This window comes from Pan troglodytes, chromosome 18, assembly GCF_028858775.2.
Source record: "Pan troglodytes isolate AG18354 chromosome 18, NHGRI_mPanTro3-v2.0_pri, whole genome shotgun sequence".
Taxonomy (NCBI): Eukaryota; Metazoa; Chordata; class Mammalia; order Primates; family Hominidae; genus Pan; species Pan troglodytes.
The window spans coordinates 4,816,488-4,835,855 of NC_072416.2; the positions used below are offsets into that span (position 1 = coordinate 4,816,488).

Consider the following 19,368-nt stretch of genomic DNA (forward strand, 5'->3'; position numbering starts at 1 on the left):
ATGGCGGAAGGCGAAGCGGAAGCAAGGCGCCTTCTCCACAAGGCGGCAGGAAGGAGAAGTGGAGCAAAGGAGGAAGAACCCCTTATAAAACCATCAGATCTCTTGAGATCTCACTCACTATCATGAGAACGGCATGGGGGAACCTGCCCTCATGATTCAGTTACCTCCACCTGGTCTCTCCTTTGACACATGGGGATTATGGGGATTACAATTCAAGATGAGATTTGGGTGGGGACACAAAGCCTAACGGTATCACATGGAGAGGAGATGGAAGCCACAGGGTGGGCCAGGGCCAGGGCCAGGCCCAGGAGTCTGGAGAGGGACAGGGACCCCTGAGGGCTTCTAATGGGGTGATCAAGTCATTCCTAGGTTTTGCTGGGGGTTTTTGTTTTGTTTTGAGAAAAGGTCTTGCTCTGTCACCCAGCCTGGAGTGCAGTGGCTCAACCACAGCTTACTGCAGCCTCGAGTTCCTGGCCTCGAGTGATCCTTCCACCTCAGCCTCCCAAAGCTGGGACCACAGGCACGCACCACCATTCCTGACTAATTTTTAAATTTTTTGTAGAGATGGGGTATCACTATATTGTTCAGGATGGTCTTGAACTTCTGGGCTCGAGTGATCCTCCTGCCTCAGCCTTCAAAAGTGCTGGGATTACAGGCATGAATCACTGTGCTGGGCTCAGACTGAGGTTTTTAAAAGGCCACTCTGGCTGGGCGCGATGGCTCACGCCTGTAAACCTAGCACTTTGAGAGGCTGAGGTGGGTGGGTCACTTGAGGTTAGGAATTCAAGACCAGCCTGACCAACATGGAGAAACCCTGTCTCTACTAAAAATCCAAAATTAGCTGGGATGGTGGTGCATGCCTGTAATCCCAGCTACTCAGGAGACTGAGGAACCCAGGAGGTGGAGGTTGCAGCGAGTCGAGATCGCGCCATTGCACTCCAGCCTGGGCAACAAGAGTGAAAATCCGTCTCAAAAATAAATAAATAAATAAATAAATAAATAAATAAAAGGCCATTCTGCACTGTGGTGGACAGTTTGGAAGGGGGCCAGAGTGGCTGGGGCAAGGAAGGAGGCTTTTATGGGGGATGGGGGTGGTGAGCTAGAACCAGGGCAGTGGAAAGGACAGGAAGGTATATCACAGGTAAAATCGGTGGCTGAAGGGAAGGGAAGGGTGAGGGAGGGGAGGTGTCGGGTCTTGCCCACCTGTAATACAAGGTGGGCACTGCCCACAGAAGGGGAGCTACTCAGGGATGGGTTGTCTCGGCCATGGAATATGGTGGACCCTGCGGGGCATTCAAGGGACAGTGTCTTAACAGGGAGCTGAGGCCATCAGAGCTGGAGACAGGGTGGAAGGGGCCCAGGACAGGGACAGCATTGGAAGCTCCAGAGCTAGCAGTCATCAGCCCCCTGGTATCTCGTGGGGTGCAGAGAGTGAATGCTGGAGGGCCTGAGTCCTTGCGGGCAGGCAGGGAAAGAGACTAAATGCCGGGGACAGGAGCTAGGAGAAGGCAGCCTTTCAGGCATGGTGCCGTCAACCATGGCTCAGATGCGTCAAGAAGTGGGAGGGGGCCGGGCGCAGTGGCTCACGCCTGTAATCCCAGCACTTTGGGAGGCTGAGGGGGGCGGATCACGAGGTCAGGAGATCAAGACCATCCACCATCCTGGCCAACATGGTGAAAAGTCTGTCTCTACTAAAAATAGAAAAATTAACTGGGTGTGGTGGCATGCACCTGTAATCCCAGCTACCCGGGAGGCTGAGGCAGGAGAATAGCTTGAACCCGGGAGGTGGAGATTGTGGAGAGCCGAGATCGCACCACTGCCCTCCAGCCTGGCAACAAAGCGAGACTCCGTCTCAATAAAAAAAAAAAAAAAAAAAAAGAAAAAAAGAAAGAAGAAGTGGGAAGAGGCCGGGCGCAGTGGCTCACGCCTGTAATCCCAGCACTTTGGGAGGCTGAGGTAGGCGGATCACTTGAGGTCAGGAGTTTGAGACCAGCTTTGCGAACATGGTGAAATCCCGTCTCCACTAAAATACAAAAATCAGCCAGGTGTGGTGGTGCGTGCCTGTAAGCCCAGCTACTCGGGAGGCTGAGGCAGGAAAATCGCTTGAACCTGGGAGGCAGAGGTTTTGCAGTGAGTCGAGATTGCACCACTGCACTCCAGCCTGGGCGAGAAAGCGAGACTCTGTCTCGAGAGAAAAAAAAAAAAAAAAAAGGTGGGAGGAAGGAAAAGTATCCACTGGATTTAGCAAAGTGAGATTGTCAGTGACCTTGAGGAATTTCCACTGGAGAGCTAGAGAGCTGGGGGTAAAAGGCAGATGACTGGGGTTGCGGAATGAGTGGGAGGTGAGGACGTGGAACTAGAAAAATGGTGAGGACCGCTCTTTGAAGAAGATAATTTGGGATTGTTTTATGGTGTTTTTTTAAAGGCTAACGGGCAGGAAGGAGAGGAGGTGAAGGTATAGGAAGGAAGGCTCCATGGCAACTATGGCCTGGTCAAGGGACAAGATGCATCCCCTCTGCGGCCAGAGGAAGGGGTGCAGCCACGTCTGTAAGAGCAGCAGGAAAAAACCATGCGACAGCCTGTCTCAAGGGTGAGGGCACCGGCGTGGAGCTCACAGAGCTGGAATGAGGGCCTGTGGTTTTGAGGGGGACCCTGGGCTCAGTGGGATGTCCTGAGGGTCAGGCTGGGGCTGGGGTGCCAGATCTAGCAAGTAAAACTACAGGATACCCAATAAAATTTTTTTAGCATAAGTATTTCCCATGCAATGTCCTGGATATACTTACACTAAAAAAAAAATTATTCGTTACTTGTCTGAATTCAAGTCCTGTAATTTTCAGCCAATCCTAGCCCAGCGTGGCGCAGTAGTGGGTCAGGGAGGGCACGGGAACAGCGCGACCCGACAGCCTGGGAAACGGACAGCCGTGTCAGAAGGGCAGGTGCCAGTGGGCAGGAGGCCGGAGAGAAAGCCGCAGCTTCCTTCCACCTCGCGCCGGGCCCGCGGCCGCGCACGGGGACCGCTCCGAGTTCCTCCCGGCGGGAACCCCCCGCCCCAGAACTTTGGTCTCGTCCCACCCACCCCCGCCCGCGCCATGGTCTCGCCCTAGGGAGCCTCGATAACTCTACGCTCGGCCTCGATCGACTCGCTCCGGCTCCCCTCGCCGTCCTGGACACGGCGGAGTGCGGAGCCGCCCGTAAGGTATGGAGGCCGCGAGCCAGGGGCCGGGAACCGGCTGCTGGGTGGCTGGGAGAGCACGGCCAGGGGAAGCCGGCCAGCAGGACGGAGCAAGGGCGGTCACCGGAGGACAGGGGAGCTCGGGGGTCCAGCCAGACTGCGCCCTTTCCCATCAGGGCCTGCCGCTGGCCTACTACGCATGCGCAGCCGCAGCGCTCGGCTTTCCCCGGCCCATCCACCGCCTTGCGCACGCGCAGCCCGCCCCTGCGGCAGAGTGGCGCCCGCGCGTGACTGCCCCCTGCCGGCTGCGGGGGGGGGGGGAAGACGGCGCCCCCGCCGTGTGCGTGGGGCGGGGATGGAGCACGCGCCCTGGAGCCCCGGAGCCGCCCGGAGCCAGGTGTCACGCGTGTGACGCGTGTCCCTGAACCTACCTGCGCTTGTTGTCCCAACTCTAAAATGGGAATGATAAGTGCCATTCGGCAGCGCCCCGTGGGTCTATAATCTACTTAGCACAGAGAGTGTCCTCTAAGTACTTCACATCCTTCTCTGCAGATGCTCTGACCTTTGACCCCTGCCGTTCAGCTCTAGGGCCCGTGCAGGCCACACCATGAACACCTCCCCAGGCACGGTGGGCAGTGACCCGGTCATCCTGGCCACTGCAGGCTACGACCACACCGTGCGCTTCTGGCAGGCCCACAGCGGCATCTGCACCCGGACGGTGCAGCACCAGGACTCCGTATCCTCCACCCGGGGCGGGCAGGGCGGCGCTGGGGGGATGCCTCGTGTGGGGACCACAGCCTGTGTGAAGGCCAGATGGTGGAGGCCTGGGGGGCCCTGGCCTCAGGGCTACCTTCCCGTCATCCTCCTTAACAGTCCCAGCAGGTGAATGCCTTGGAGATCACACCGGACCGCAGCATGATTGCTGCTGCAGGTATCTGTGACCCTTGATCTCTAAACTCCTGAGCTCTGGTGGGTCGACCTGAGCACAGCCAAGCTTCAGTTCAGCCTGTGTCCCTAGGTTACCAGCACATCCGCATGTATGATCTCAACTCCAATAACCCTAACCCCATCATCAGCTACGACGGCGTCAACAAGAACATCGCGTCTGTGGGCTTCCACGAAGACGGCCGCTGGATGTACACGGGCGGCGAGGACTGCACAGCCAGGATCTGGGACCTCAGGTGTGGTGGGGAGGGGGCCTGCTGCCCGGGGCTGGGGTGGGCTGCTCTGGGAGACCGTTTTAGGTTGGGTTCTCTTCAAGCAGAGGCTGAGACAGGGAGCTTCCTGCGGGCGACTTACTGAGAGAAGTGAGGACAGGAGGAGAGTGAATTGCATCAAAGCGCGAGTCCTGCCTTGAGCCCGGAGCCAGCTTGTTATTCCCCTTCCACCAGCCACTGGCTTAGGCTCCCTGCTGGAGCAGAGGGCCCTGCGTCCCGAGTATTTCCCAAGAGGCAGGTCCTTCAGCAGAGGGAGGGGAGGAATGGCCAGGCCGAGGCCATCTGGGTAGGGCACCAACAAGCCCAGATGGACAGCATGTGCCCCGGCCCGGCCCGCAGGTCCCGGAACCTGCAGTGCCAGCGGATCTTCCAGGTGAACGCACCCATTAACTGCGTGTGCCTGCACCCCAACCAGGTGAGGGGTGCTCATGGGCCAGGCACCCTGGGACTTTGGAGGGCTGGGCTTGGGCCCTGCCTCACCACCCCTGCACCCCAGGCAGAGCTCATCGTGGGTGACCAGAGCGGGGCTATCCACATCTGGGACTTGAAAACAGACCACAACGAGCAGCTGATCCCTGAGCCCGAGGTCTCCATCACGTCCGCCCACATCGATCCCGACGCCAGCTACATGGCAGCTGTCAATAGCACTGTGAGTCCTGGTGGCAGGTGCTGGGTGCGGGCAGCTTGGCACTCAGCCCTCAGCCTCTGCAGGTGGGCTTATTCCTGGATGTCCCTTAGCGGCCCCCTCCTGCTTCCCCCATCCCGGGCACTAACACCCACCTTGCCAGCAAAGCCAGAAGCCTGAGTGTCGCTCCCGATGGCTTAGTCCTGTCTGCAGGTCGGTCACTCCGCTTTCTGGAGTCTCTCCCAAGTCGGTCCACTTCCCTCTTTTCTCTCTGTTGCCTCCTGGTCCCAGTCACCCTTGTTTCTGGTGACGGCTGACACACACTCTGAGGCTTCCTTTCCCTCTCCCTGACCTCCCCTGGCCCCTGACACGTTCTCTCTTGGATGCTTCTAGTGGTGCCTGGTCAGTATCAGCCAGGTGGCGTCATTCCCCCGGGGAGACCCGGGGCTGCTGGCCTCGCCCGTAGGCTGCTGTGGCGTGGCCCCTGCTCTTCTCTCCAGCCTCATTTTTTTTCATTAACTTCATTTAATCCCAGTGCATCACTTGTACCTCTTGCCCCCGGATTTCCCTTCTGCTGGCCTTTGTCATGCTGTCCCTCTAGCTGGTGCCCTTCTCCTGTCTACTTCCGTTGGCCATCGGCATCCTCCAGGAAGGGTAATTTGAGTCCTTGGCCAGGTGTGGCCCTTGGTTGGGGCCAGGCTTCCCAGGTGCCTTCTGCAGGCAGGACCAGAGGGTCCTGCCTGCCCCTCACCCGGGGTCCCCATGCACAGTTGGCCCCCAGTGTTGGCCCCCAGGGCATCCTTCCCTGTGTCTCAGACCTGAGGCCTTGGGCCCTCCGTGACGGTCCTCCTGACCTCTAGGGAAACTGCTATGTCTGGAATCTGACGGGGGGCATTGGTGACGAGGTGACCCAGCTCATCCCCAAGACCAAGATCCCTGCCCACACGCGCTACGCCCTGCAGTGTCGCTTCAGCCCCGACTCCACGTGCGTGCAGGGCCTGCTGGCCCGGGAGGGGACCTGCCTGGGCTGGGGGCTAGAGAGGGGAGGGGCTGCTGGATGGAGTGGCTGCTGCTGGACACGCCCCATGCCCACCCACTAGGCTCCTCGCCACCTGCTCGGCTGATCAGACGTGCAAGATCTGGAGGACGTCCAACTTCTCCCTGATGACGGAGCTGAGCATCAAGAGCGGCAACCCCGGGGAGTCCTCCCGCGGCTGGATGTGGGGCTGCGCCTTCTCGGGGGACTCCCAGTACATCGTCACTGGTGAGCCCCGCCCTGGCCTCCCCCATCCCTGGCCTCCCGGCGCTGGCCTCCAGAGCCAGCCCACCTCGGCTGCAGCTTCCCCTCTGCTGGGGCCGCCTGCTTGGCCTGCACCTGCGCTCTTAGCCCTGCACAATCTCCCCCTCCAGCTTCCTCGGACAACCTGGCCCGGCTCTGGTGTGTGGAGACTGGAGAGATCAAGAGAGAGTATGGCGGCCACCAGAAGGCTGTTGTCTGCCTGGCCTTCAATGACAGTGTGCTGGGCTAGCCTGTGACCCCTCGGGACTGCCTGGTGCAGGTGGTGGCAGCTGGAGGGACCCATGCAGCACCCAGGTCAGAGCAGACCCTCCCCTGCCGGCCTGCGCCAGCTGGACCTGATGGCCCCCTGTGGTGCCTTGACCTGCTGGGCCAGGCTGCCCTGGGACTCTCAGCCCCCAGTTGCTTATCCAGATGTGACAGAGCTCGACCCAAGCCAGGCTGCACACTCCTGGACTGGGCTAGCCTGCACTGCCTGGGAAAGTCGGCCGAGGGCCCAAAGCTGCTGAGGGGTCTGAGGCTGGTGCCCACCCCCAAGCTAGTGCGTTCTCTGCCCCTCCCTGCCCGCGTTTCAGGGCCTCGGTCCATAGAGAACACCACCACCATGGCCAGGTGGAAGGGTTTATTAGTCCCTGCCGGCAGCTGTCCTCCCTGGTGCAGGTGGCCTGGCCAGCCCACTGGATTGGGGACGGACGGGCCAGGCTGGGCCAGGTCGGGGGCTCAGTCTGGGAGGTAATAAAAGCAGACCGACACGCAGATGTTGCTCGGGAAGCAGATGTCGATGCAGAGATAAATCAGCTGCTGTCTCCGGGGCCCTGTGGCGAGGGTGCCGTGAATCTCCAAGGGCTCCGCCCCCAGCTCCTCAAACCATCCCGAGGGCCTGGCCTTCCCCCACAGCGGTCCTGACTCACCCTCTGCTCGCCGGGCCCAGTAGATGGGGGTCCTCATGCACAGGCGCTGCACCAAAGCCCCCACCTGGGCGGGGTCCACTTGGAGGCTCCCCTGCACTGCCAGCAGCTCTTGGGTGTGGTGGGTGTCCTGGCTGGGGACCCAAGCCTCTTGGACCTGTTGAGAAGGCTCTGGTGGGCGGTGGGACAGGGCTGCTCCCTGCTCCTGGCTTGGCGGGGCCGGGTACCCTCCAACCCCCAGTGATGTCCCCACCCTCAGCTCTTGTCAGCAGCCTGGGCTTAGGGCGGAGAGAGCTTCCTGTTCCCTGAAACCAGAGCTCCAGCCTGTCCTGTACTGGGCTGCACACAGGACCCTTTGTCTAGCCCCTGGCCCGGGCCTGCGCCCAGCAGGACGGCTCACCTTGGAGGTATCCACCAGCAGCCGCAGGGTCTCCCGATCACTGTCCTCCATCAGGCGGAGGAAGCAGACCTGGTGCTCCTCAGGGCGGTAACAGATGCAGCCCTGGGGAGGCAGGGGGGTGAGGCAGGGCCCCCCAGACCGACACCTGCGAGGGTGACCCCTCCCTGCCCACTCACGCTCTGCCCGTCGAACAGCACCGCCCAGCTGTGGTTGCTCTGAGGTGGGGTCACTGTGATGGTCGCCGCGTTCCGGGCCACGTCCACCAGGATGGTTTGGTTGGGCCGGGGCATGTGGGGGCTCGGGAGGGTCATTCGCAGCGTCTGCAGCCTTGGCTGGCAGTGGGAGTTGGAGTTCAGCCGGGCAGCTGGGCAACCCCAGCACAGCCTCCAGCTCTGGGCTGCAGGACTCCTGACATCCCTGAGTGGGCCCTTCCACCCCTTGGTCCTCTGGCTGTCTGCTCCTAGGTGGTGTCACTGCCTGCTCCGCACCTTTGCTCTGCTGGAGGCTGGGATATGCCAGCTTCCCTTCCCCCTTTCCACTGTCCATGTTCCTGGTGCTGAGGAGGGGCTCACCTTGGGAGGGCCCTGAGCAGAGCCAAGAAGCCCTCCAGCCACAACCCCCACAGCGGCCAGCACCAGCAGCAGCAGCAGCAGGAGCAGGCCCACGGCTCTCCAGCCCCCGCAGGAGGGCTTGGTCTTCACCTGGGCGTGCATCAGGGTCAGAAGGGTCATGAGGGTTAGACATCAGGGAGCAAGTGGGCTGGGGAAGGGAGGGGCTGGGTGGCCTGGGGCACCCCCTGGGTCCTTGCTGCAGGAGTAACGGGAGGCACTCACCCCTGTAGGCCCAGGTTTGGGGCGCTCAGCGCAGCAGCTTGCTGGTTCCATCCTGCAGCCCCTGCTCACAATGTGCCGATTGTCTGCGCCCCTTGTCTGCAGCCTTGGCCAGGGGAAACTCAGAACAGAACCCCTCCCCTCCTGACCCTGCGCCTCCCCCTCAGCTCTGGATCTGATATCCAGGTCAGAGCCAGGACAGCCCCTCCTCCCACCTGGGGGATGCCTGTCACCAGGCCCGGCTCCAGACACCTGGCCTGTGCAGACTGGAGCTCAGGGTCTGGGAGGCGTAGGGCTCGGCCACGTGGAAATCCAGTCCAGCTGACCGACTGGAGGGCAGCCCAGGCCCGGCCAGGGTGACTCGCTAAGTGTGGTTGGGGTGGATTTCGTTTTCCTAAAGTGGCCTGAGTCTGTCAGGTTATCCTTGACTCCCAGAATTGGGCACAGGGCCTGACACGCCACAAGCTGTCAATACGTGCCTGTTCAGTGAATGACAGGTGTGGGACTGTGCACCCCCAGCCACTTCCCAGCCCCCGCACACCCAAGACCAGGGGGTTCCTGAAGCCTGGACCACAGACAGGCAGCCTGCTGGAGCCTGTGCCCCTGGGACAGTCAGGCCAGCCTCGGGGGCCCGCCTAGCCCAACTTTTTTTTTTTTTGAGACGGAGTCTCACTGTGTCCCCCAGGCTGGAGTGCAGTGGCGTGATCTCAGCTCACTGCAACCTCTGCCTCCCGAGTTCACACAATTCTCATTGCCTCAGCCTCCCTAGTAGCTGGGATTACAGATACATGCCACCAGGTCCCGCTAATTTTTGTATTTTTAGTAGAGATGGGTTTTCACCATTTTGGCCAGGCTGGTCTTGAACTCCTGATCTCAAGTAATCCACCTGCCTCAGCCTTCCAAAGTGTTGGGATTACAGGTGTGAGCCACCGCGCCCGGCCAGCATTACTTCTGAGCTCTGCTCCCTGCCCTGGGCTCTCTGACACGGCAGCCCACCAGCTTCACTCCGGGGCCCTTTGCTTCCCTGGTTTCCCTTATTCTTCACAACATCTTCCTCTGAACCAGGCTGGGAGTGGGCAGTTGGCATTCCAGCTCTGGAGTTGGAACCCCAGTTACCCATCTACTTTGAGTCCTCCCACCCGTGGTGAGACGGCATCACCCGGGCCAATGCAAGGTGAGAGCAAGGACACCTGAGCCAGTGTGGGTTTGAGAGTTTAATCTGTGCTCTGGCGCCCACAGTGCTGCAGCCCCTCATGGGCCAGAGACAGGGTGCACGGGGACTCCCAGCCCCTACCCGGCAAGAGAGGCATCACTGAGGCTGCATCTGCCATGCGCTCCTGGTGTGACTGCACCCTGCCAGGCCAGACCCGGCTTGAGCCAACTTAGCCAAGCCAGCGTCAGTGCCACCAGCCTCATGGGTGGAGCCACCCTCATGCTGCTCTGCAGCACCCTCTGAACCTGATATCCCAGGCCTGGGAGGTGCTGAAGGCTCAGGACGCCTCTTATTGCTCTGAAGTCTTTGTGACCAAGTGGAGTGCTGTGACTGTGGGGCCAAGAGAGAAGCTGCCAGGTACAGGGAAAGGCGCTGGTAGGGAGCCAGCCAGAAGGTGCAGCGTCCCGGGATGGCCCTGCTGAGTCTGCTGTCAGGCCTGTGAAAGGTCAGCAGAGCCAAGGAGCAGGCAGGAGAGGCTGGAGCCCCGCCCAGAACCTTGGTGAGCTGGTGGCCCTGCCAAGTCCTGCTGGCCACTGAAGAGGGAATCCAGGGCAAGGCAGGTGACCTCCTGGGCCACCAGTCTTTAACCCCTACCCCAGCCTAGGGAAGAGGAGGACAGGAAGAGACTGGATGCTTTGTAAAGGACTTCCTGTTCTTGGGGACATAACTCTGGTCCCCTCCCAGAGCCCTGGATGACTGACAGGCATTCCTTGGCCAACACATGCTTGAGCCGCACTGCTGGCTGCAGGGCACCTGGATGACAAGCATTCCTTGGCCAACACATGCTTCAGCCGCGCTGCCGGCTGCAGGGCACAGAGGCTCCTTCAGTGGAATTTTGCCTACGACACAGAGCACAGCTATTAATACACTTAAGATTCAAATCCATTGCCTGACACAGTTGTTCAAAGTTAAAAACTGTTTGGTAGCAGAACTGCTCTGAGCTCCCTGCACTGCAGCCCGGAGTTCAGTGAAGGCGTCCACGCCATGGCAGCTGCTCCGTCCAAATCACCTGGGTATAAATGCACACTTGAGACAGCAGAGCTTTAGCTGGGCTGCGTTTACAGAACTGGGCAGCAGCCCTGGGTATCTGAAACGGAACAGACACTCAGTTGTGACATCAGAGTGGTTTTTCAAGGAAGTAGGGGAGGTGGGAGAGTGGTGAGGGCAGCACTTTGCACCCAAGGGCAGGGAGATGCCACCTGGGAGCAGCCGCCGCCTCCACTCCCACCCTGCTGGGAGGCACAGGGACACAGAAGGCTCCGCTGGACTTTCAGTCATACTGATGGGGCTCTGGTCCATGCAAGCCTCTCCCAACAGTCAGAATAATCAGTCCCTCTGCCCCCTGAGGGGCTGGATCCCTGAATGAGTTTTTCAATAAAATACAGGACACACACCCCTAGACCCGCCTCAGTCCCATCGGCAGGCCCTGGTTACCTGAATCCCGGACAGGTGCTGAGGCTGCCCCCGCCAACCCCACCCAAGGCCCAGAACCCAGCCCACAATGCCTTCCAAGCCTAAAAGTGCATCTTCGATTACAAGCATCTGTAAACAAAATCGTCCCCCAAACGTGTACTTACAAGGTTAACAATGAATGCCTTTGCTTAACTCCAATTACACTCTTTGAAGCCACTTAGCCGAGCAGATGCTTAAGCCCCACCTATTAATTTGGGTAACTGGTTTTCAATTTCTTTTTTTTTTATTCTGCAGATTAAAGACACTCAATCTTTAACCTTGAAGGGCAGGCAAAAGGTCGGCTATGCTGTCAACATAGAAGTCAGGGACCATTTTCTTCTTAGACACGCAGTCACTTTCCTGATTATTCTTCACATCCCCTAGAGTGGAGACTCCGGTGAGGGTCAGGATGGTCTTCAGGCCACAGGTGACGCCTAGGAGGATGTCTGTGTCCAGGCGGTCTCCCACCATGACGGTGCGCTCGGGGTTGATGCCGTATTCCTGGGACACGCAGTCGAAGATGAAGCGGCTGGGCTTCCCGATGATGTCCGCCTGGCGCTGGGCGGCCATCTCCACGGCTCGGACCAGACACCCGGTACCTGCAGGGCACAGGGGACCGGGTCAAAGGGCGGGGAGGGGGCCCGCCGCCCGCCCCCCAGCCTCCCGCCCCAGGGCGCACGGACCCGCGATGAAGCGGCCGTTCTCAAGCGGAAGCCGGTTGTCCATGTTGGTGCCCACGAGCAGGCAGCCGGGCTGCTGCAGGTAGCGCAGGGCCTTGGTGAGCTTCATGTAGCTGAAGTGCGGGTCAAAGCCCACCACCACCGCGCGCACGTCGGGCTCCAGCGGCGCGTGCAGCCAGTCGCCGGGACCCTCGCCCTGCAGTGGCTCGGGCCCCACGCCCACGCTGGCGACGCCCACGGCCTCCAGCTCCGCGGCCAGGGCTGGGCTGCCCAGCACGTAGGCCTTGGGCGCGGGGGCGCTGGCCAGGCGCTGGCGCAGGTAGAGCGCGGTGCAGTAGGCCGTGCCGAAGACCTCCAGGCTGGCGCCGGGCCCCGCGGGGCCGCCGAAGCCCAGGCGCCGCAGCTTCTCGGCGTAGGCAGCGCGGGTCTTGCTGCTGTTGTTGGTGATGAAGCCCAGGCGCTTGCCGCGGGCTCGCAGCGCCCGCAGGGCCTCGGGCGCGCCAGGCACGGCAGTCTCCCCACGCCACAGCACGCCGTCGCAGTCGAACAGCAGCGTGTCCACGTCGGCCAGCAGCGCCTGTGCCCGCTCGGCGCTCAGCCGCACGCAGCGGGCGTCGTCGCCACCGGCCTCCGCCGCCGCCATCGCCGCCCGCCGGCCGCCGCCGCCCGCCGGCCGCTCCTCGCAGCCGCCCGCCGCGGCGCCCTCCCCGCCCCCGGCGCGCTCATTGGCCCAGCGCCTCGCGCCCGCCGCCCATTGGCCTGCGCCTTCGCCAATCCGCCTCCGCTTCCCGCGGGCTGCGGGAGCTCAGCGCCAATCGGCGAGGCCCGGCGCGGGGAGAGGGGCGATCATTGGCTACCGGCCTTGGGACGCCCCGGTGATTGGCTGGCAGGGCTCCAACCGGCATTCGGAGTGAAGCGCTCGCTGCGGAAATGCGGCAGAGGGGAGAGCAGCGCAGGCGCAAGGCCGCTGTTCCCGGGCTGCCGCGGGCCGCTCACCCATTGGAAGCGAGTGGTCAGCCTAGGTGACGAGGCCCTTCATGGAGTGACCCGGGCCAGGCCGGCTGCCCATTGGCCGGTCTCTCCCGCGGGCACGGGCGGGGCTCTCGCAGGAGCGCCGCGGGAGGTGGCCGAGGCACCTTCGCCGGCCGTGCCCGTGCCTCTGTGCCGTGGACGCGCTCGGGACATGGGGCCACCACGTGGGTCGCTTACCGGCCAGTCCCGCGAGCCAGCCCGGGGCTCCTTCCCCGACAGGCCTGAGTACTCGCCTCAGTCCTTTGCAAAAACGCGTTCCCGGTTCCTTGGAGGTAACACGAACCAGCCATTACCAGGCTGTGGGATTAGGGTCTAAGGACACTGTCTAGAACCTGGTACTCAGTGATTGCTCGCCGTCATCGTCATCAATTATTAGGTATTTAATTGAGGCAAAACATTACAGTAAAGGGCATGAAAACCGTGCAGCTCGATGGAAGCTTTACATTTATTATTATTTTATTTACTTATTTATTTACTTTTTGAGACGGAGTCTCGCTCTGTCGCCCAGGCTGGAGTGCAGTGGCGCAATCTCGGCTCACTGCCAGCTCCGCCTCTCAGGTTCACGCCATTCTTCTGCCTCAGCCTCCCGAGTAGCTGGGACTACAGGCGCCGACCACCACGCCCGGCTAATTTTTTTGTATTTTTTAGTAGAGACGGGGTTTCACCGTGTTAGCCAGGATGGTCTTGATCTCTTGACCTCGTGATCCGCCCACCTTGGTCTCCCAGAGTGCTGGGATTACAGGCGTGAGCCATGGCGCCCGGCCGGAAGTTTTACATTTTTACATGTATATATATATTTTGCGACAGGGTCTTACTCTGTCCCCCAGGCTGGAGTGGAGTGGCCAGATCACAGCTCACTGTAGCCTTATCACAGCTCACTGTATCCTTGACCTCCTAGGCTCATGTGATGCTCCTACCTAAGCCTCCAAAGCAGTTGGGACCAGAGGTGTGTGCCACTACGCCTAATTTTTTTTTTAATTTAAATTTTTTGTAGAGACGGAGTCCCACTATGTTGGCCAGGCTGGTCTCCAACTCCTGGCCTCCAGTGATCCTCCTGTCTTGGCCTCCCAAAGGGCTAGGATTACAGGCGTGAGCTGCCGCACCCAGCAGATTTTTTTACATATGTATATGCTTGTGTAAACATAACCCAGACCAAAGTATAAAGTATTTCCAACACCCCAGGAAGTTCCCTCTTGTTCCTATCCAGTCAATAGCAGATAGCACATTGCTGACTACTTTTCTGACTCCTATCACCATAGAGTCACAACCAAGCCTCCGGACTGCTTTATACTTGGGATTATACGGTATGTGCTTCTGGCTCTTGCTTCTACGGTTTAACATAATGTTTGTGAAATTCATCCTGGCTGGGTGCTGTGGCTCACACCTATGATCCCAGCCCTTTGGGAGGCCGAGGCGGGCAGATCACCTGAGGTCAGAAGTTGGAGACCAGCCTGGCCAAGATGGTGAAACCCCATCTCTGCCAAAAGTACAAAAATTAGCCGTATGTGGTGGCACATGCCTGTAATCTTAGCTACTTGAGAGGCTGAGGCAGGAGAATCGCTTGAACCTGGGAGGCGGAGGCTGCAGTGAGCCGAGATTGCACCACTGCACTCCAGCCTGGGCAACAGAGCAAGACTCCTATCAAAAAAAAAAAAAATGACTTTGACCTTGAGCAGAACTGGATTTGACAAGAATCACACTCTGCTTTTACCACAGAGCAACAGGTAGTTGATTTGAGACAACGGCTGGAATGGGAACTGTTGATGATACCCAGCCATGGGCCATCTTCTCCCACACTCGTCCGGCTGCCTTGGCTTCCTGGGCACTCTGTGAGCACCTAGGCCGCGGCACCGCTCCTTCCCTGCATTACCTCCTCAGAGTCACAGGACAGGCCTGAGAGGCAGGGATTATTCACATCTCCATTTATAGATGGCCAAACTGAGCCACGGAGAGTCGCTGGCTGGACAAGGTTGAGTTGGGATTAAACTCAGTCAACCCCAAAGCTGAGCTCTGCCCCATCTGGTCGGCTTAACGTCCTCAGAATGTGCCTGTATGTCTGCAGGCAGGAGGGGAGGCATGGTCACTTGTGGGGAAGGTCCTGGCGGAGGCTGGGAGGAAAGTGCGCTTTATAGGAGAGGACTGACTTTGGAAACAGGGTGATGTGGCCCTGCATCTGGGGGTAGAGGACCCCTTTGGGTGCCCCCCACACAGAAGGCATTCAGTCTCTATCTGTGAGGGGATGGCCCCAGTGTCTCCCCAAGTAAGGATCTTGTACTGCAAGCCGACCTGGGGATGGCTTTCAGTGGCACAAGAACAGACACTATTTCACCTTAACAGAGTTGCATCAATTTACATTGCAATAGAAAATATAAGTAGCCCGCTAGGCGCGGTGGCTCACGCCTGTAATCCCAGCACTTTGGGAGGCCGAGGCGGGCAGATAACCTGAGGTCAGCAGTTAGAGACCAGCTTTACTAACATGGAGAAACCCCATCTCTACTAAAAATACAAAATTAGCCGGGCGTGGTAGCACACGCTTGGGAGGCTGAGGCAGAATTGCTTGAACCCAGGAGGCGGAGGTTGCAGTGAGCCAAGGTTGCACCACTGCACTCCAGCCTGGGTGACAGAGTGAGACTTGATCTCAAAAAAAAAAAAAAAAAAAAAAAGGATTTTGTAGTTCCTGTTTGGGTCTGGCTGTGGAATGTCCACAGGCATTATTCTGTTGAGCCAGGCTGAGGCCTGCATGGGAAAGGAGGCCGTTTGGAGAAAGGGAGGCTCTAGTCTTGCTGCCTGTGCCTGGCCTCTCTGCCTTCCAAGGGCCTATCCACTCCCATGCTTGCCAGTGGCCTGGGCTCTGGGCAAAGCAGGGCCTGAGGTCACCTGATCAGGATGCCCTTTTCTTTTTGAGATACGGTCTCACTTTGTTACCCAGGCTGGCGGGCAGTGGTGCCATCTCCGCTGACTGCAACCTCCGCCCCCCCAGGTTCAAGCAATTCTCCTGCCTCAGCCTCCCTAGTAGCTGGGATTATAGGTGTGTGCCACCACACCTGGCTAACTTTTGTATTTTTTTTTTGTTCGTTTTGAGACCGAGTCTTGCTCTGTTGCCCAAGCTGGAGTGCAGTGGCGCGATCTCGGCTCACTGCAACCTCCGCCTCCGGGTTGAAGCGATTCTCCTGTCTCGCCCTCCCGAGTAGCTGGGACTACAGGCGTGTGCCACCACACCCGGCTGATTTTTTTTTTTTTTTTAGTAGAGACAGGGTTTCACCATGTTAGCCAGGATGGTCTCAATTTCCTGACCTCGTGATCCGCCCTCCTCGGCCTCCCAAAGTGCTGGGATTACAGGCGTGAGCCACCGTGCCTGGCAACTTTTGTTTTTTTTGTTTTTTTTTTTTGAGACAGAGTCTCGCTCTGTTGCCCAGGCTGGAGTGCAATGGCATGATCTCGACTCACTGCAACATCCACCTCCTAGGTTCAAGCCATTCTCCTGCCTCAGCCTCCTGAGTAGCTGGGATTACAGGCACATGCCACCAGGCCTGGCTAATTTTTGTATTTTTAGTAGAGACGGGGTTTCACCATGTTGGTCAGGATGGTCTTGAACTCCTGACCTTTTAATCCCCCCGCCTCGGCCTCCCAAAGTGCTGGGATTACAGGCATGAGCCACCGCGCCCGGCCCAACTTTTGTATTTTTAATAGAGATGGGGGTTTCTGCTGTATTGGCCAGGCTGGTCTCAAACTTCTGACCTCAGATGATCCGTCTGCCTCGGCCTCCCAAAGTGCTGGGATTACAGGCGTGAGCCACCGCTCCCGGCCCCCTTTGCCTCTTAAAGGCCTCACCTCTTAATGCTGTTACATTGGGGATAAAGTTTCAGCATGAGTTTAGAGGGGACAATCATCCCATCCATACCCCTAAACCCCCTGGATACCGGCTTCTCAGTTACTCCTCAGCACACCGTGAATGGAGGTCTTTTGGGGCTCTGCGCTCACCTCCTCCATGGCTTCACCTCACCCACCTGTCTCCTGGTCCTCCTCCCCAGCAGCTCCCCAGAACCCTCAAGCTCCAAAAGCTCCAACCTGCTCTTCGTTCTGTTTGCCCCACTCAGAGACCACCCATTCTGGCTCTCAGTGGCTTTCTGAGCCCCTTCCTGCTTCTGCTTAGGCCCTAAAATCCCTTTTTTTTTGAGACAGAGTCTCGATCTGTCACCCAGGCTGGAGTGCAGTGGCGAGATCTCGGCTCACTGCAACCTCCGCTTCCCGGGTTCAGGCCATTCTCCTGTCTCAGCCTCCCGAGTAGCTGGGACTACAGGCAGCCGTCACCACACCCGGCTAATTTTTGTATTTTTACTAGAGACGGGCTTTCACCATATTGGTCAGGCTGTCTTGAACTCCTGACCTCGGGTGATCTGCCCGCCTCAGCCTCCCAAAGTGTTGGGATTACAGGCGTGAGTCACTGGGCCCGGCCTAAAGTCCCTTTTTCTGTGCAGCAGTTAGAGGGATGTTTCTGAAACACCCACCATCATTCCCTCTGCTCAAAACCTTGCAGTGGTGAGCAACCTACTTGCAGAAAGCGGGCCCATTGTTACCCCAACCTGACTGCCGATCACCTTACCTGAGCCTGGAGGTTGGAGGCTGCTAGGATCACACCAATGCACTCCAGCCTGGGTGACAGAGTGAGACCCTATCTCAAAGCAAACAAACAGGGCCAGGCGCAGTGGCTCACGCCTGTAATCGCAGCACTTTGGGAGGCCAAGGCGGACGTATCACGAGGTCAAGAAATCAAGACCATCCTGGCTAACGTGGTGAAACCCCATCTCTACTAAAAATGCAAAAAAATTAGCCAGGCATGGTGGCGGGCATCTGTCGTCCCAGCTACTCGGGAGGCTGAGGCAGGAGAATGGCATGAACCCGGGAGGCGGAGGTGGCAGTGAGCCGAGATCATGCCACTGCACTCCAGCTTGGACGACAGAGTGAGACCCTCAAAAAACAAACAAAGAAAGTCACATATTGTAGGACATGTTCACAACAGGTAAATTTATCATGGAGGCAGAAGGTAGACTGGCGTCTACCCAGGGCTGGCAGGGAGGGGCGGATGGGGAATCACTGCTTCAAAGGCACAGGTTTCCTTTCAGGGTGCCGGAAAGGTTCTGGACCCACATAGCTGTGATAGTTGCACAACACTGTGAATGTCGCTAATAGTAAATTTTATGTGCACTTACCACAGTTTTTTTTGAGACGGAATCTTGCTCTGTTGCCCAGGACGGAGTACAGTGGCACGATCTCGGCTCACTGAAACCTCTGCCTCCCGGGTTCAAACGATTCTCCTGCCTCAGCCTCCTGAGTAGCTAGGATTACACGCGTGCACCACCACACCCAGATAATTTTTGTATTTTTAGTAAAGACGTAATTTTGCCATGTTGGCCTGGTTGGTCTTGAACTCCTGATGTCAGGTGATCCACCCACCTCAGCCTCCCAAAGTGCTGGGATTACAGGAGTGAGCCACTGCGCCTGGCCCACAATTTTTTAAAAGTATGTAAGAGGGCTGAGGCAGGCAGATCGCTTGAACTCAGGAGTTCTGTAGCAGCCTAGGCAACATGGCAAAAACCCATCTCTACAAAATATACAAAAATTAGCTAGTGATGGGCACCTGTAGTCCCAGCTACTTGGGTGGCTAAGGTAGAGGCTGCAGTGAGCTGAGATCACGGCACTGCACTCCAGCCTGGGTGACAGAGCAAGGTGCTGTTTCAAAAAAAAATCTGGCCAGGCTCGGTGGCTCACGCCTGTCATCCCAGCACTTTGGGAGGCCAAGGGGGACGGATCACTGGAGGTCAGGGGTTCAAAACCAGCATGGCCAACATGGTGAAACTCCGTCTCTCCTAAAAATATAAAAAAATTAGCCGGGTGTGGTGGCCTGTAGTCCCAGCTACTCGGGAGGCTGAGGCAGGAGAATCGCTTGAACCTGGGAGGCGGAGATTGCAGTGAACCAAGATCGTGCCGTTGCATTCTAGCCTAGGTGACAGAGCAAGATTCCATCTCAAAAAACAAAAACAGGCCGGGCGCGGTGGCTCATGCTTGTAATCCCAGCACTTTGGGAGGCCGAGGCGGGCAGATCGTGAGGTCAAGAGCTTGAGACCATCTAGGCCAACATGGTGAAACCCTGTCTCTACTAAAAATACAAAAATTAGCTGGCCATGGTGGTGCACTCCTGTAGTCCCAGCTACTCGGGAGGCTGAGGCAGGACAATCATTTGAACCCAGGAGGCGGAGGCTGCAGTGAGATCGCGCCATTGCACTCCAGCCTAGGTGATAGAGTGAGACTCTGTCTCAAAAACAAACACCCCAAACAAACAAACAAAAACCAAAAACAACCCCCATCTCCAAAACCAAAAATTCAACGTGGCTGGGAGTCGTGGCTCACGCCTGTCATCCTAGCACTTTGGGAGGCCGAAATGGGAAAATGGTTTGAGGCTAGGAGTTTGAGACCAGCCTAGTCTAAACAGCAAGACCCTGTCTCTATTTAAAATATATAATACAAATAAATTTTAAAAAATT

At 58.3% G+C, this 19,368-nt stretch overlaps 3 protein-coding genes across 8 annotated transcripts; 1 reads left to right on the forward strand and 2 right to left on the reverse strand.

Annotated features, from left to right (window-relative positions):
• The first annotated feature begins 2,338 nt into the window (after nt 1-2,338).
• On the forward strand, nt 2,339-7,067 carry MLST8 (MTOR associated protein, LST8 homolog). Of its 5 annotated transcripts, none has more exons than XM_016928646.3 (10): nt 2,339-2,590; nt 2,838-3,196; nt 3,725-3,908; nt 4,052-4,103; nt 4,191-4,353; nt 4,729-4,804; nt 4,886-5,038; nt 5,875-5,999; nt 6,115-6,278; nt 6,425-7,067. In XM_016928646.3, the coding sequence occupies exons 3-10, from the start codon at nt 3,780-3,782 to the stop codon at nt 6,541-6,543; spliced, it is 981 nt and encodes a 326-aa protein (XP_016784135.1). In that variant the 5' UTR covers nt 2,339-2,590; nt 2,838-3,196; nt 3,725-3,779; the 3' UTR covers nt 6,544-7,067. The 5 variants fall into 5 exon arrangements, with proteins under 5 accessions (XP_016784135.1, XP_054524713.1, XP_063652557.1 ...); XM_054668738.1 differs by having other exon boundaries at nt 3,755-3,908; XM_063796487.1 differs by lacking the exon at nt 2,339-2,590 and having other exon boundaries at nt 3,143-3,196; nt 3,755-3,908; nt 4,178-4,353.
• BRICD5 (BRICHOS domain containing 5) lies at nt 6,919-9,114 on the reverse strand. Of its 2 annotated transcripts, XM_009430103.5 has the most exons (6): nt 8,453-9,114; nt 8,192-8,320; nt 7,796-7,951; nt 7,620-7,721; nt 7,223-7,376; nt 6,919-7,126 (listed from the first exon to the last, which is right to left on the reverse strand). In XM_009430103.5, exons 1-6 carry the CDS (start codon nt 8,501-8,503, stop codon nt 7,032-7,034), a joined length of 687 nt encoding a protein of 228 aa, XP_009428378.3. In that variant the 5' UTR covers nt 8,504-9,114; the 3' UTR covers nt 6,919-7,031. The 2 variants fall into 2 exon arrangements, with proteins under 2 accessions (XP_009428378.3, XP_063652564.1); XM_063796494.1 differs by having other exon boundaries at nt 6,919-7,376.
• A 2,225-nt stretch (nt 9,115-11,339) lies between these two features.
• PGP (phosphoglycolate phosphatase) lies at nt 11,340-12,503 on the reverse strand. The gene is made up of 2 exons (XM_009430101.5): nt 11,798-12,503; nt 11,340-11,713 (listed from the first exon to the last, which is right to left on the reverse strand). The coding sequence occupies exons 1-2, from the start codon at nt 12,435-12,437 to the stop codon at nt 11,388-11,390; spliced, it is 966 nt and encodes a 321-aa protein (XP_009428376.1). The 5' UTR covers nt 12,438-12,503; the 3' UTR covers nt 11,340-11,387.
• Between the last annotated feature and the right edge of the window lie 6,865 nt (nt 12,504-19,368).

Excerpts from the sequence above, each read along its gene's own strand:
- MLST8 (XM_016928646.3), top strand. The coding sequence starts at position 3,780 with ATGAACACCTCCCCAGGCACGGTGGGCAGTGACCCGGTCATCCTGGCC. Across the intron at positions 3,909-4,051 it reads CGGTGCAGCACCAGGACTCC|CAGGTGAATGCCTTGGAGAT; the intron begins GTATCCTCCACC and ends TAACAGTCCCAG. Across the intron at positions 4,104-4,190 it reads CAGCATGATTGCTGCTGCAG|GTTACCAGCACATCCGCATG; the intron begins GTATCTGTGACC and ends CTGTGTCCCTAG.
- BRICD5 (XM_063796494.1), bottom strand. The coding sequence starts at position 8,503 with ATGGAACCAGCAAGCTGCTGCGCTGAGCGCCCCAAACCTGGGCCTACA. Across the intron at positions 8,321-8,452 it reads CCAAACCTGGGCCTACAGGG|GTGAAGACCAAGCCCTCCTG; the intron begins GTGAGTGCCTCC and ends ATGCACGCCCAG. Across the intron at positions 7,952-8,191 it reads CTGCTCAGGGCCCTCCCAAG|CCAAGGCTGCAGACGCTGCG; the intron begins GTGAGCCCCTCC and ends TCCCACTGCCAG.
- PGP (XM_009430101.5), bottom strand. The coding sequence starts at position 12,437 with ATGGCGGCGGCGGAGGCCGGTGGCGACGACGCCCGCTGCGTGCGGCTG. Across the intron at positions 11,714-11,797 it reads GAACGGCCGCTTCATCGCGG|GTACCGGGTGTCTGGTCCGA; the intron begins GTCCGTGCGCCC and ends TGTGCCCTGCAG.